Source organism: Pygocentrus nattereri, chromosome 18 (assembly GCF_015220715.1).
Source record: "Pygocentrus nattereri isolate fPygNat1 chromosome 18, fPygNat1.pri, whole genome shotgun sequence".
Taxonomy (NCBI): Eukaryota; Metazoa; Chordata; class Actinopteri; order Characiformes; family Serrasalmidae; genus Pygocentrus; species Pygocentrus nattereri.
In genome coordinates this window covers 16,944,878-16,958,562 of record NC_051228.1, presented here as the reverse complement: position 1 = coordinate 16,958,562, position 13,685 = coordinate 16,944,878, and the positions used below count along the sequence as shown (strand labels likewise).

Below are 13,685 nucleotides of genomic sequence, written 5' to 3'. Positions count from 1 at the left end.
TAACAAACATCAAACAAACAAACATCACTCACTGCCGCCCTCTAAAGGCATTACTAACAAACATCAAACAAACAAACGACGTTCACTGCCACCCTCTAAAGGTGTTATTAACAAACATCAAACAAACAAACATCACTCACTGCCACCCTCTAAAGGCGTCATTAACAAACATCAAACAAACAAACATCACTCACTGCCGCCCTCTAAAGGTGTCATTAACAAACATCAAACAAACAAACATCACTCACTGCCACCCTCTAAAGGTGTCATTAACAAACATCAAACAAACAAACATCACTCACTGCCACCCTCTAAAGGTGTCATTAACAAACATCAAACAAATATCACTCACTGCCACCCTCTAAAGGCGTTATTAACAAACATCAAACAAACAAACATCACTCACTGCCACCCTCTAAAGGCGTCATTAACAAACATCAAACAAACAAACATCACTCACTGCCACCCTCTAAAGGTGTCATTAACAAACATCAAACAAATATCACTCACTGCCACCCTCTAAAGGCGTTATTAACAAACATCAAACAAACAAACATCACTTACTGCCGCCCTCTAAAGGCGTTACTAACAAACATCAAACAAACAAACATCACTCACTGCCGCCCTCTAAAGGCGTCATTAACAAACATCAAACAAACAAATATCACTCACTGCTGCCCTCTAAAGGCGTTACTAACAAACATCAAACAAACAAATATCACTCACTGCCGCCCTCTAAAGGCGTTATTAACAAACATCAAATAAACAAACATCATTCACTGCTGCCCTCTAAAGGCGTTACTAACAAACATCAAACAAACAAATATCACTCACTGCTGCCCTCTAAAGGCGTTATTAACAAACATCAAATAAACAAACGTCATTCACTGCTGCCCTCTAAAGGTATTAACATGAAATAAGTGACACAAATGTTTTAAATGCAAAGATTAAATTAAAATACAATAATAACGCAACTACAGGAAATAATCAGTCAGCTCAAATAATTCTGTAGTAGTTTTGACAGGCCTGCAGTAGTCTTATGTCAGCAATAACAGAATTAGCAAAAACAGTCCAAAGCGGTCAGCTAAAGCCCATAACACAGTCCATGGGGGTCAGGGTCGAACATACACACACTACACCACACACTTATCACACCACACCACTCACTCACTCACTCACTGCTTCACGCTGAAGGACGTTTAGGGAGGAAAGGCATCGTATCTGGACGTACCTTCTTGGAGAAACGGTTTAGCGGAGATTTGACACAGTTGCCCATAGTAAAGTCCCTTTAGCTCATTCTGCCGCTCAGAGTGGACGAGTCAGCGTGCATGCATGTGTGTGTGTGAGTGCGTGTGTGTGTGTGTGAGTGTGCATGTGTGTGTGTGTGTGTGTGAGTGTGCATGTATGTGTGTGTGTGTGTGTGCATCTCTCCACGCGTGGATTAAAGGGCGGGTGAAGCTGCTCTTCTAGGAAGATTTTAAGGAGTAAAAGGGGAACAGAAGCAGGGAGAGAGAGAAGGGAGGGGGGGAACGAGGGATGAAGAGTTAATAAGTGAACAGAGAGATGGAACTGACACAGGAGAAGAGGAAGACAGGAAGGAGGAGAGGAGGCACACGACTTCTTACTGAAGTGTGTACGCTCACACGAGAAAATGCAAGATTGCCTTTCATTTGTTCTCTCTCTCTCTCTCTCTCTCTCTCTCTCTCTCTTCTCCCTTCCTCCTTTCCTCTCTCCTCCACCCTCCCTCTCACAGTTGGAATGGGTTGATTTCTCTCTCTTTCACTTGCCCCATGTGTACAGTTATCATGCATCCGCACAGGGCAGTGGGAGAGATAAAGAGGGGAACGAGAGAGAAAAAAGAAAGCAAGACAGAAAGAGGGAGACGGGAGAGGGAGAAATAGAAATCAAGCTACTCACACTGTGAGAGGATGAGAGAGGGAAGGAGGACAAGACAGGAAAGGAGGGAAGGAGATGGGAAAGATGGAGAGATAGAAAAAAAGAAAGGAAAGACAGAAGTAGCAAGAGATGGAGATCAAACCACTCCAACTGTGACAGGAAGAGAGAATTGGGGAGGACAAAAGATAAAAAGAAGGAAGATGGGGGTGAAAGAGAAAGAAGAAAGAGAAAGACAAAGAGAGAGAAGGAGGAGAGATGAGAGAGAGAGGAAAAGAGAGAGAGGTTTGGCTTGTTGGGGTGAGCGTATTACCTTCCCCCGAGCGAGACACTGAAGACACTAATCCAAACACACACGCGCGCACAGTCGATTACACACACACGGACGCCGGGCTACAGCGCTAAAAATATCACTCACACACACACACACACACACACACACACACACACACACACACACACACACACAATAGTGTTGCTATAACTGTGAGGACCTTCATTGATTCAAGAGAATTATGCTAAACTCAAACCTACCCTGAACCTACAATTAAACTTACACCTAAACCTACACCTAAAACAAACATAAACTTATGGCTACATCTAAACCTCAACCTGCACCTAAACCTACATCTGCACTTAAACCTAAACATAAACCTAAACCTACACTTAAACCTACACCTAACCTGTACCTAAGCCTACACTTAAACCTACATCTAAACCTAAATCTGCACCTACACCTAAACCTACAACTATGTTTAGACCAAAACCTGTACCTGAACTTATATCTACAATCTAATCTAAGCCTACACCTAAACACATACCTAAACCTGCACCTAAACCTACTTCTAAATGTGAACCATGTACATTTAAGCCTGCATCTAAACCTACACCTGAACCTAAACCTACACCTGTACCTACACCTAAACCTGTAACTATACCTCAATTTAAACCTACACTTAAATCTTCAGCTATACCTATACCTCAACATATAACTTTACTTACACCTAAATTTAAACTTCACCTATATTTAAACCTCAGTAACCTAAATGCAGTCTTTCAGATTTTCCAAAGGAAACTGTGATAAAACAAAGTTTTTGTGTACACCTACACCTAAACCTACACCGAAACCTTCATCTACACATACATATGCCTAAACTTAAACCTACACCTACATCTAAACTTAAACCTACACCGAAACCTTCATCTACACATACATATGCCTAAACTTAAACCTACACCTACACCTACACATACATCTAAACTTAAACCTACACTGAAACCTTCATCTACACATACATATGCCTAAACCTAAACCTACACCTAAACTTACACCTACATCTAAACTTAAACCTACACCTAAACCTTCACCTACACCCAAACCTAAACCTGCACCTAAATCTATAGCTAAACATACACCTAAACCTAACCAACACCTGAACCAACAGCTAAATCTAAATCTACACCCATACCTACATATACACCTAAACCTACACCCACACTTAAACCTACACATATACCTACAGTTATACCTAAATCTACACCTAAACCTAACCTACACCTGAACCTACACCTTTACCTATAGCTAATCCTAAACTTATACCTAACCTACACCTAAACCTACATCTACACCTTAACCTACACCTATAACTAAATCTATACATAAACCTACACGTAAACCTATACATATAACTATATCTACACTTAAATCTACACCTACATCTAGCCTACACCTTAACCTACATCTACACATAAACCTACACCAACACCTACACCTAAATGTAAATCTACATCTACACCTAAACCTACACCTATACCTACATATAAATGTACACCTAAACCTAAACTACGTCTAAACTTACACCTATACCTACACCTACAGACAAAACTACACCTACACTTAAACCTACACCTAAACCACACCTACACTTACAGTTTAAAATCACTGAGGTTGTGTCAAACATATTGAGGGTACACGGTAGGAAGGTGTGTGCTTTAATTACTGAATGGTGGAAAGAATCACAATAAAAAGAAAAGGTTCTATGGAAGAGCAATGCTTGAATAACACAATGCATATAAATGACACAACATTAATAGCATTACATGCGCAATATTATTTGCATACTATTTGCACACTGTTGTTTGCATCCTAATAGTGAAAAATCAGTGCATGACAGTAAACCTACTTACTAGCTACATTTAGTTAATTAGCGAACATTCCGTTTTCCAGTGATAGAGGAGGTAACTGTCGTGCGATACACTGCAGAGATCGAGCAAACGTTTCAGGCTTTATCAAACACACAGCGCTGTGCAGATTAATTACACTCCCAAAACCACTCTGCGCTCTTAAAAAGATATTGAGCACTTCCTGCAGCCCTGCAGCTGAAGGACGCACTAGCCAGTCCTGCAGCCCTGCAGCTGCAGCTTTTTGGCTGAATAACTCTCCAGCTGATGCCGCAGCCCTGCAGCTAAAGGACGTGCTCGCCAATCCTGCAGCTGCAGTTTTGTGGTTGAAGGATGCGCTGGCCGGTCCTGCAGCTCATGGCTGAAGGCCAGTGCAGGTCAGTGGAGAAACAGCAGAATGTGCCAGAATGCACCTGCTGGGCCCATCCCTGCCCACTTCCTGCCCGCTCCCTTCTCTCTGCCTCTCTGCTCTCCTCTCGCTCATCCTCTAATCCTCTCTTCTTCCTTACACCACCATCTCTTTCTTTCTTTCTTTTCTCTCTCTCTCTCTCTCTCTCTCTGTCTCTCGCCATCCTTTTCTTCCTTCTTTCATACAGAATGCAGGTCTGTAGATTCCGTTCAGTTCTTTACCTTCTTCACTCCTCTCTCACTGTTTCTCTCTATTTACGCTCACTGTCGTTCCTGGTTGCAAGTCCTTTCTTTCTTTCTTTAATTCTTTTTTCTTTATTTCTTTCATTTTACATTTTTCTCTTTCTGTACCTTCTTTTGTTTTATTTCTTATTTCTTCTTTTCTTTTCTTTCCCTTGCATTTATTCTTTCATCTTTGATATCTTTGATTTCTCTCATTCTGTTTGCATCTTTCTCTCTTTCATCACTGTCATTCTTTCTTATGTTCTCTCTACCCCCACTGTCTCTTTCTCTGTGTATACATTTCCATCTCTTGCTCCCTTTCCCCCTCCATCTCTCTTTCTCCCTCTTTCTCTCCCTCTACCGCTTTGCTATGTCTCTCTCTCTCTTTCTCTCTACTCCTTAATCTCTCTGTCTCTCTACCCTAAATTTCTCTCTCTCTCTATCTCTCTCTCTCTCTCTCCCTCTCTCTCTCTCTCTCTCTCTCTCTCTCTCTCTCTCTCTCTCTCTCTCTCTCTCTCTCTCTCTGGTGGTCAGTGTGTGGCAGATCTTGCTGAATGCCCCTGCAGTGATGATCTCTGTCCAATTCCTGCCTCTTATTCTGTCCTTCTCTTCCTTGCTCTGCTCTTCCTCATAGTGATGTTGACTGAACTGTTGCTCATTAATTCATTTGTAAGAGGGAGCTGTGAATGTGTTTACATTAAAGGGTCAGTGTGTTTATATTAAAAGGTCAATATTTTTTAAACTAAAGAGTCATTGTGTTTACAGGGAAGGGTCATTGACTGTACATTAAAGAGGGTGTTTATAATAAAAGGTCATTGTGTTTATTTTAAAGGGTCATTATGTGTATGTTAAAGGCTCAATTTGTTTATATTAAATTGTCATTACGTTTATATTTAAGGGTCAGTGTGTTTATATCAAAGGGTCAGTTGTTTATATTAAAAGTCAGTATTTTACATTAAAGTGTGTTGATATTAAAGGGTCAGCGTGTTTATAGTCAGTATGTTTATATTAAAAGGTTAGTGTGTTTATATTAAAGGGTGAAGGTGTTTATAATGAACAGTCAGTGTGTTTAAACCGAGAATTTCATATACGACACATCTCATGAGCATATATAAGATGCTATATATACTTTCCATTTCCAAAACAGTTGGGGTGCTGTGCAGAAGAATACTACAAAGACAACATATTAAATTTTGAAACTGAGAAATTTTATTGTTTTTTTGAAAATGCATATTTGAAATTTGATGGCAGCAACACGCTCCAAAAAAGTTGGGATGGTGGCGTGTTTACAGCTGTGTTTCAGCACCTCTTCTTTTAGCGAGTAAGCATTTGGGAACCTAGGAGACACTGTTGTAGTTTTTAAAGTGAAATGTTTTCCCATTCTTGATTGATGTAGGATTTCAGCTGCTCAACAGTTAAGGGTCTCCTTTGACATTTTTTTCATTTCATAATATGCCAAATGTTATCAATGTTTCAGTTTAACGCCTGGACTCTTTAAAAATGGAGCAATGCTGTGATGCAGAATGGGGTTTGACACTGTCTTGCTGAAATAATCAAGGCCTTCCCTGAAAAAGACATTGGGTGGCAGCATATGTTGCCAATATATATATATATATATATATATATATATATATATATATATATATATATATATATATATATATATATATATGTAAATATCATTCAGCATTAATGAAAGAAGTTGGGACAGGGGCACGTTTACTACTGTGTTACATCACCTTTCCTTTTAACAACACTCAATAAGCGTTTGGAACTGACAAAAACTAATTATTGAAGCTTTGTGGGTGGAATTCTTTCACATTATTGCTTGATGTACAACTTCAGTTGCTCAACAGTCCGGGGTCTCTGTTGTCATATTGTGCACATCATAATGCGCCACACATTTTCAATGGGAGACAGGTCTGGACCGCAGGCAGGCCAGTCTAGTACCCGCACTCTTTTACTACGAAGCCACGCTGTTGTAACACGTGCAGAATGTGGCTTGACATTGTCTTGCTGAAATAAGCAGGATGTCCCTGAAAAAGACGTTGCTTGGATGGCAGCATATGTTGCTCCAAAACCTGTAGGTACCTTTCAGCATTAATGGGGCCTTCACCATTATGATGTCGGTTTTTAATGCAGTGCCGCCTCAACTTTCTATTGTTGCCCCTGTCCCAACTTCTTTGGAATGTGTTGCAGGCATCAAATTCAAAATGAGTGAATATTTGCAAAAAACAATAAAGTTTATCCGTTTGAACATTAAATATCTTGTCTTTGTAGTGTATTCAATTGAATATAGGTTGAACAGGATTTGGTTAGGATACAGATCATCGTATTATGTTTTTATTTATGTTTTACACAATGTCCCAACTTCACTGGAATTGGGGTTGTAAAAGCTCAGTGTGTTTGTATTCAAGGGTCAGTGTGTTTATATTAAAGGGTCAGTGTGTTTATATGAAAGGGTCAGTGTGTTTATATGAAAGGGTCAATATGTTTAGAATTAAGGGTCAGTGTGTTTATATTAAAGGGTCAGTGTGTTTATATTAAAGGGTCAGTGTGTTTATATCAAAAGGTCAGTGTTTTTATATTGAAGGGTCATTGTGTTTATGTTAAAAGCTCAATGTTTTTGTATTCAAGGGTCAGTGTTTTTATATTAAAGGGTCAGTGTGTTTATATCAAAGGGTCAGTGTTTTTATATTGAAGGGTCATTGTGTTTATGTTAAAAGTTCAGTGTTTTTATATTGAAGGGTCATTGTGTTTATGTTAAAAGCTCAGTGTGTTTGTATTCAAGGGTCAGTGTGTTTATATTAAAAGCTCAGTGTGCTTGTGTTCAGGGGTCAGTGTGTTTATATTTAATGGCCAGTGTTTTTATATTTAAGGGTCATGGTGTTTATATTAAAAACTCAATTTGTTTGTATTCAAGGTCAGTGTTTTTATATTTAAGGGTCAATATATTTATATTAAAGGGTCAATGTGTTTATATTGAAAGCTCAGTGTGTTTGTATTAAAGAGTCATTGTGTTTATATTAAAGGGTCGGGTGATTGTACAGTACACTCTCTCTCTCTCTCTCTCTCTCTCTCTCTCTCTATCTCTTTCTCTCTCCCCCTCCTCTCTCTGTCTTTCTCCATCACTTTGTAAGCCTTAACTCAGCTCTGTTTATCCTGTTCACACTTACTGACCTCTGCACTGACCACACTGTCTCTCTCTAATCACCTTCATTCTCTTTCATTCCTGCTCGCAGCTTTCTATGTCCTTCTACTGCCCGCCTCCCACCCCCCCCCCCCACCCCCCCACCGTCTCTCTCTCTCTCTCAGTCTCTTTCTTTCTCTCTGGTCAGTATAAATTATAATATGTTTTTCAGTATTCTTAACAAAATAAATGCTATGATAAACAAAATATTTTTATATGAATGTTACAATGTTGCTGCATGACATCCCAATCCTCATTTCTCCCCATCATCTCTCTCTCTCGCTCACTCTCTCTCTGTGTCCCTCCCGTGTGATTCACTCTGATGAAGCCATTCTCTTCACCGGAGGCTCATTGTGAACTTCAGAACGCATCAGGAATTAGAGCCAGGCTCCGTCCACTCGCATAACATCAACTCAGCATGAACACACGCACACACACACACACACACACACACACACACACACACACACACACACACACACACATGCTGGGTATTACTGTACTTGCTGCTCTCAGAAGGACAGTGCAGTAGAATGTCATTTTAAAGCCATTTTTGTAGGTCATCATTTTTAAATATATCATAAATATGCTTTTTAAAAAGAAAAGAAGTCCTATATTTATAACGGAAAGCACTTAAACATTTTCTTTAGGGTTACTTTTAGAACTGCTTTTATGTTTTATGGCTAACCATATATTTTGGGCTGTTAGAATAATATCAAAATGAAAACATTAAAATAAAAGCGAGATGTCTAATCTGTGTTAAGTCTCAAGCAGCCACCAGGGGGTGCTCAGTGTGAATAAGCAACTGTCCTCAAAAGCGCACAGTGATTCTCATCCTGGAGGTCGTGACCTAGAAGATAGTTATCTAAAAAGGTATAAAACTCTATTATGAAGCACCTTTGAAAACAACATTTTCTACCCCATTTACTCCTGGTCACTTCATGTGTCTTGAGTACCAGGATTATATCTGGATGAGGCCACAAAAAGTGTAAACGCATCCAAGAAGCATTTAGAACAGATAGAAATCTGATCACTCAAACCACTTCAGGAGGAGAGCAGAGCCACATTTGAGCCACATGTTATAGCACCATAAACACATTCATCTCTCCAAGACACATTCAACAACCAAAACCCCTCCCAGTACAAACAAAACTCCTTACAATGCAACTGAAACCCCTCCCAGTACAACCTAAAGTCATTCCAGAACAAACAAAGGGAGTTATGGTTTAGGAGTTATATGATGCAGGTTTAGGAGTTATATGATGCAGACCATCCCACATTAAACTCTAGCTGTATTGCTTCAGCTACACACAGCACTGCCTTCTGCAACATTTTCCAAAATCTTTTCATCTTCTTCTTTTCTTACTCTGATCTCCTATTTATAATTTATATGCTATACTAAGATAAACAAGATGGCAAGAATGCTAAAATGACAAGTAATTAAAGTTTTTGTCTTACATATGGCGCTAACATTAGCTAAGTGACTTAAATTAATGTACTGTCAACATTTCTCACTGCTTACTTACTCAGATATGTCCTCATCCTCTTTAACTAGCTTTTTCGTACCTGCAAGTCTTGCCAGTGATGTCAATCTTCACATAATTCATGTGTAAAAACTCAATTAATTTGATAATCTCTCAAGGCAGATATTAGCTTCTTATTACAATTTCCATTCCACCTTATTGCAGCAGTTACACGGTAGCACCTAAACAGACGTGTGAACGTAACTGCAACATCATCTAAGGTGGATCAGAAAACGAGAATAAAGTTCAACTGTAAGAAACAGCAAAAATGTTCCTGGGTCGAATTGGCCCGATGCACGTTTAACCATCTGAAAGTAGTTAACAAATGTATTTTTCTACAAAAACATTATCATTAGCTCATTTAACTATGAAACAGGTCAATTCTATGCACAACATGATAGGAGGGTTAAGGTGTGGCTGCTGGTGAAATCCCTAAATTACTACAGATGAACACTTTGATGTAGCATTGATAGTTTGTCTGAGTGTTCTTGTGCACTTGTGTGTGAGGTTATACACTAACTCACAGTAACTGGCCCAAAATGCTACTGGGAATTCACCCTCCTGTGTTGAGGTCAGAGTTAGGGTTGGGTTTCATTTTAGATCTCTAGGACAGACCTCAGTCAGCAGGGCTGGAAACTGTGCACATTCTGTAAGCATGATATTTATCCATTAGTGCAGTATGTAAGAGCAGATGTCCCTCAAATGAGCTGAGAAGGTCAATGCAGGAACTGTCTGACAACATTTACATAGAGCAGGATATTACAGTAGAGCTGCTCCTTAGAAAGACCAATGACCGTCTGAGAGGTCAGAGGTGCAAAAACTTTCAGGCCTGGTCTACAGGGATGAGGAGAACAGTGATGCAGTCAAAAGAGTCCTTCACTATGTTCTAAACAAGTGGCAGAGTGCATGTGCAATGTACACCATGAGCACCATACAGGTCTAAATGCAGGATTCTTGGGAGGATTTCTCTGTAATGCTGTTGGGATGCAGTTCATTTTTATCCTCTGATGAAACCTTTCTTTCCTATTGGGAGTGCTCTCTTCCAGGATGACCCCCCCATCCCAGGTTCATTGAATGGTTTGATGAGTATGATCATGATGGATATCATATGCTGTGGCAGTTAGCAGATCTGTTCACCTATAGGAGATTTTGGAGAACTGTGTCTCATGCATTCTCCACCACCATCGACAAACTGCCAACTAATTTTTAATATGTGGAATTGCTCAGCACTAACTGAGGGAATCTTTAGGAAGAGCTTCTATCCTTCCAGCAGACTTGTAGAAGTTATGCCAAAGTACACTGAAACTCTGGAAGCTTGTGGTAACCTAACATTCAGATTCAGATTCAGATTCCTTTATTGATCCCAGGGGGAAATTGCAGTCTTCAACATCTTACCAAAACACTCCATATTGGTTTTTCTTTTAACTCTCTCTGTTCGACAATGTTGTACATAAAAGGTTAGTATCTCGAGAACACTGCATGCTGAAGACATTTCCATTTTGCCCAGAAGGATAGTGTTGTTCCATCAATACAGCCTTTTGATTGGTCAACAAGTAGGGAACACAGCCTCAACTGGTCGACAAGTCAGGAACACAGCATATGACTTGTCGAAAAGTCGGGAAACCAGCCTCTGATTAGTCAACAATTCAGGAACACGGCCTCTGACTACAGGACAGTTCAGGAACATGGCCTCTGATTGGTCAAAAAGTAATTAATATGTACCCTGATTAGTGGACAAGTCAGAAAGATGGCCCCTAATTGGTTTAAAAGTCAGGAATACAGCCTCTGATTGGAGGACACATAAGGAATACAGCTTCTGATTGGATGACATGTCAGTGGCACAGCCCCTATTTGGTTGACAGACTCAACCCAAGGCATCAATGGATGGCTAATAGCCATGTTAAAAACAACAAAACTCTGTTTAACACTGAGAAAGAAATGTATATTTATTAATTTAGCAGATGTTCCCATGCAGAGCAACGTATAAAACATAGAACTGTGATAGTTAAACTCAAATGAAATACCAAAACTATCCCCAAAGCAACATGACTGTGACTTGAGCTTCTGTACATATACACCTCGAGTATATGACCGAAATGTTGTGATTTTATTTATTTTAACATTACTGATCTACTGATTTCTGGAAAACAGGGGTCATATGTAGTTTATCCTTACATTTTTATCAAAATGTGGTTTTGAATCTCTTTCATCTTTTTTCTTTTCAAGCAAAATCAACATCTCAAAGGCAAAAGAGAAAGCTCTGGTATGTTTAGAAGTCTGCCTGAGGGAAGCATCTGCACCTGATAACAAAACACATAATAGTTTATGACAAGAGATATGAGGGAAAAATGACATATCTGCCCCTGAAATCAACAAACAGCCACATACAACCTGTAGCTAAAGGCAGAATGATTAAAGCTGCAAACTGTCAACACCAAAACAGGCAGATTCTAATCTGCAATGCTGAAGATGCTGTGATAATGACAATATGTGTATAGTGCAAATCTCTATTAGATCTCTATTCCGTCTAGACACACTACAGCTGAAAAAACAGTCATATACACTACAGTCAGATAAAGTCATATACTTAAGACAGACACACTCAGGATAATTACTTTAGGATAATTACACAACCGATACACTACAGTCAGACGCAGTCAGACACACTACATTTAGATGCTATAGACAGAGCTCCTACAGTCAGACACACCACAGGCAGGTGGCATTACAGTCAGAAAACTGATTAGATATAATACAGCCAGATAAACTACAGTCAGATACACTAGTCAGACACCCTATATTCCGACATGCTACAATAGGATACATTAGTGTCCACTCACTGTCCGCTCTATTAGACACTCCTACCTTGTCAACCCTCCCTATAAACAAACATATAGTCAGAAACAGTAGCTCATCTGCTGCTACACAGTTTGTGTCTGTCATCCTGTAGTCCTCTAGTCCTGCATCAGTGGTCACAGGATGCTACACAGAGGACGCTGTTGGCTGGATATTTTTGGTTGGTGGACAATTCTCAGTCCAGCAGTGACACTGAGGTGTTTAAAAAATCCAGCAGCATTGCTGTGTCTGATCCACTCAGACCAGCACCACACACACTAACACACCACCACCACCCAAACAGTACCTGCTCTGTGAGGGTCTATGGGGTCCTGACCAGTGAAGAACAGGGTAAAGAACAGTGCTGCTAACACTGTGTGTAAACTGTTTACTAGTAAAACTGTTTACTGTTTTACTACCTCAGTAACTGCTGTGTTTATGTGTTATTTGACTGTGTGACTCACAGCATGTTAAATATCTGCACCTTATTCTCACTACCTCATGTCCTGTGTCAGTACTGCACTGTCCTGTCTGTGTACTGTGTCTAATGTCTGTTTAATTTATCGTATTTATTGTTTCTAGCTTCATTTTTGTTTGTACACTGTGTCTGCACGTTCACACTTTGTACTCTTTGTTCCTTGTTGCACCGTGTTGTTCCTGGAGTGGGTAACTTCACTCCACTGTGTACTTGTACATAGATGGAATGACAATAAAAGCCTCTTGACTTGACTTGACTTGAAAAGGGGACTAACAAAGAATGCAGAGAAACAGATGGATTATAGTCTGCAATTGTAGAACTACAAAGTGCACATATACAAGTAAATAAGTGGAGCTGACTAAATGGACAACGAGCTTAGAAACAAGGATCGGTATATATATCTATCTACAGTACATATATATATATATATATATATATATATATATATATATATATATATATATATATATATATATACACGCACATATATATATAGCTTTATGGGCTGATATAACCTCAGCATCACAGCTCCATCCTGAGGATGAAATTTCCGGACTGTTTTATTCTGCCTGCTGAGGGAGGCTTACACATCTCCATGACGATCCTATAAAAACACAAAGCACTTCCTCCACTATAAATAGCGCAGCAGTCTGAGACACACTGAAATCAGGATGACGCAGTGTGGACGCCAGCATGCGCCTTTTTTCACACTTCCGCTCTTCTTTTTCAACCTGATGTACCATACTGCCCCCACTCTCTCTCTCTCTCTCTCTCTCTCTCTCTCTCTCTCTCTCTCTCTCCCAGAGCACTGCAAGGTCAACCTAACTGAGGCTACAGGATGAAACAATCTTCTCCAGCAGACAGGAGCTGATAAAATGTGTGGAAGAAAATGAAGAAAGATGGAGGAGAGAAGAATAGCTAGTGTTTTCCTTACATGACCCTTGCCGCTTTGGCA

General features: G+C 39.7%; 1 protein-coding gene across 3 annotated transcripts in view; it reads right to left on the bottom strand.

Moving 5' to 3' along the window:
• Positions 1 to 13,685, bottom strand: part of cabp1b (calcium binding protein 1b) — a 55,175-nt gene that overhangs the window by 20,224 nt on the left and 21,266 nt on the right. Inside the window, exons 1-2 of one of the 3 annotated variants that reach the window (XM_037546988.1) lie at positions 2,207 to 2,223; positions 1,232 to 1,466 (exon numbers count right to left, since the gene is read on the bottom strand). The exons of 1 other annotated variant lie outside the window; for it this stretch is intronic. In XM_037546988.1, coding sequence (XP_037402885.1) covers positions 1,232 to 1,276 — 45 coding nt within the window. In that variant the 5' untranslated portion in view covers positions 1,277 to 1,466; positions 2,207 to 2,223. Of the gene's footprint in view, positions 1 to 1,231; positions 2,113 to 2,206; positions 2,224 to 13,685 lie in introns of those variants that run through there. One more of the 3 variants, XM_017718893.2, reaches the window with a different exon arrangement.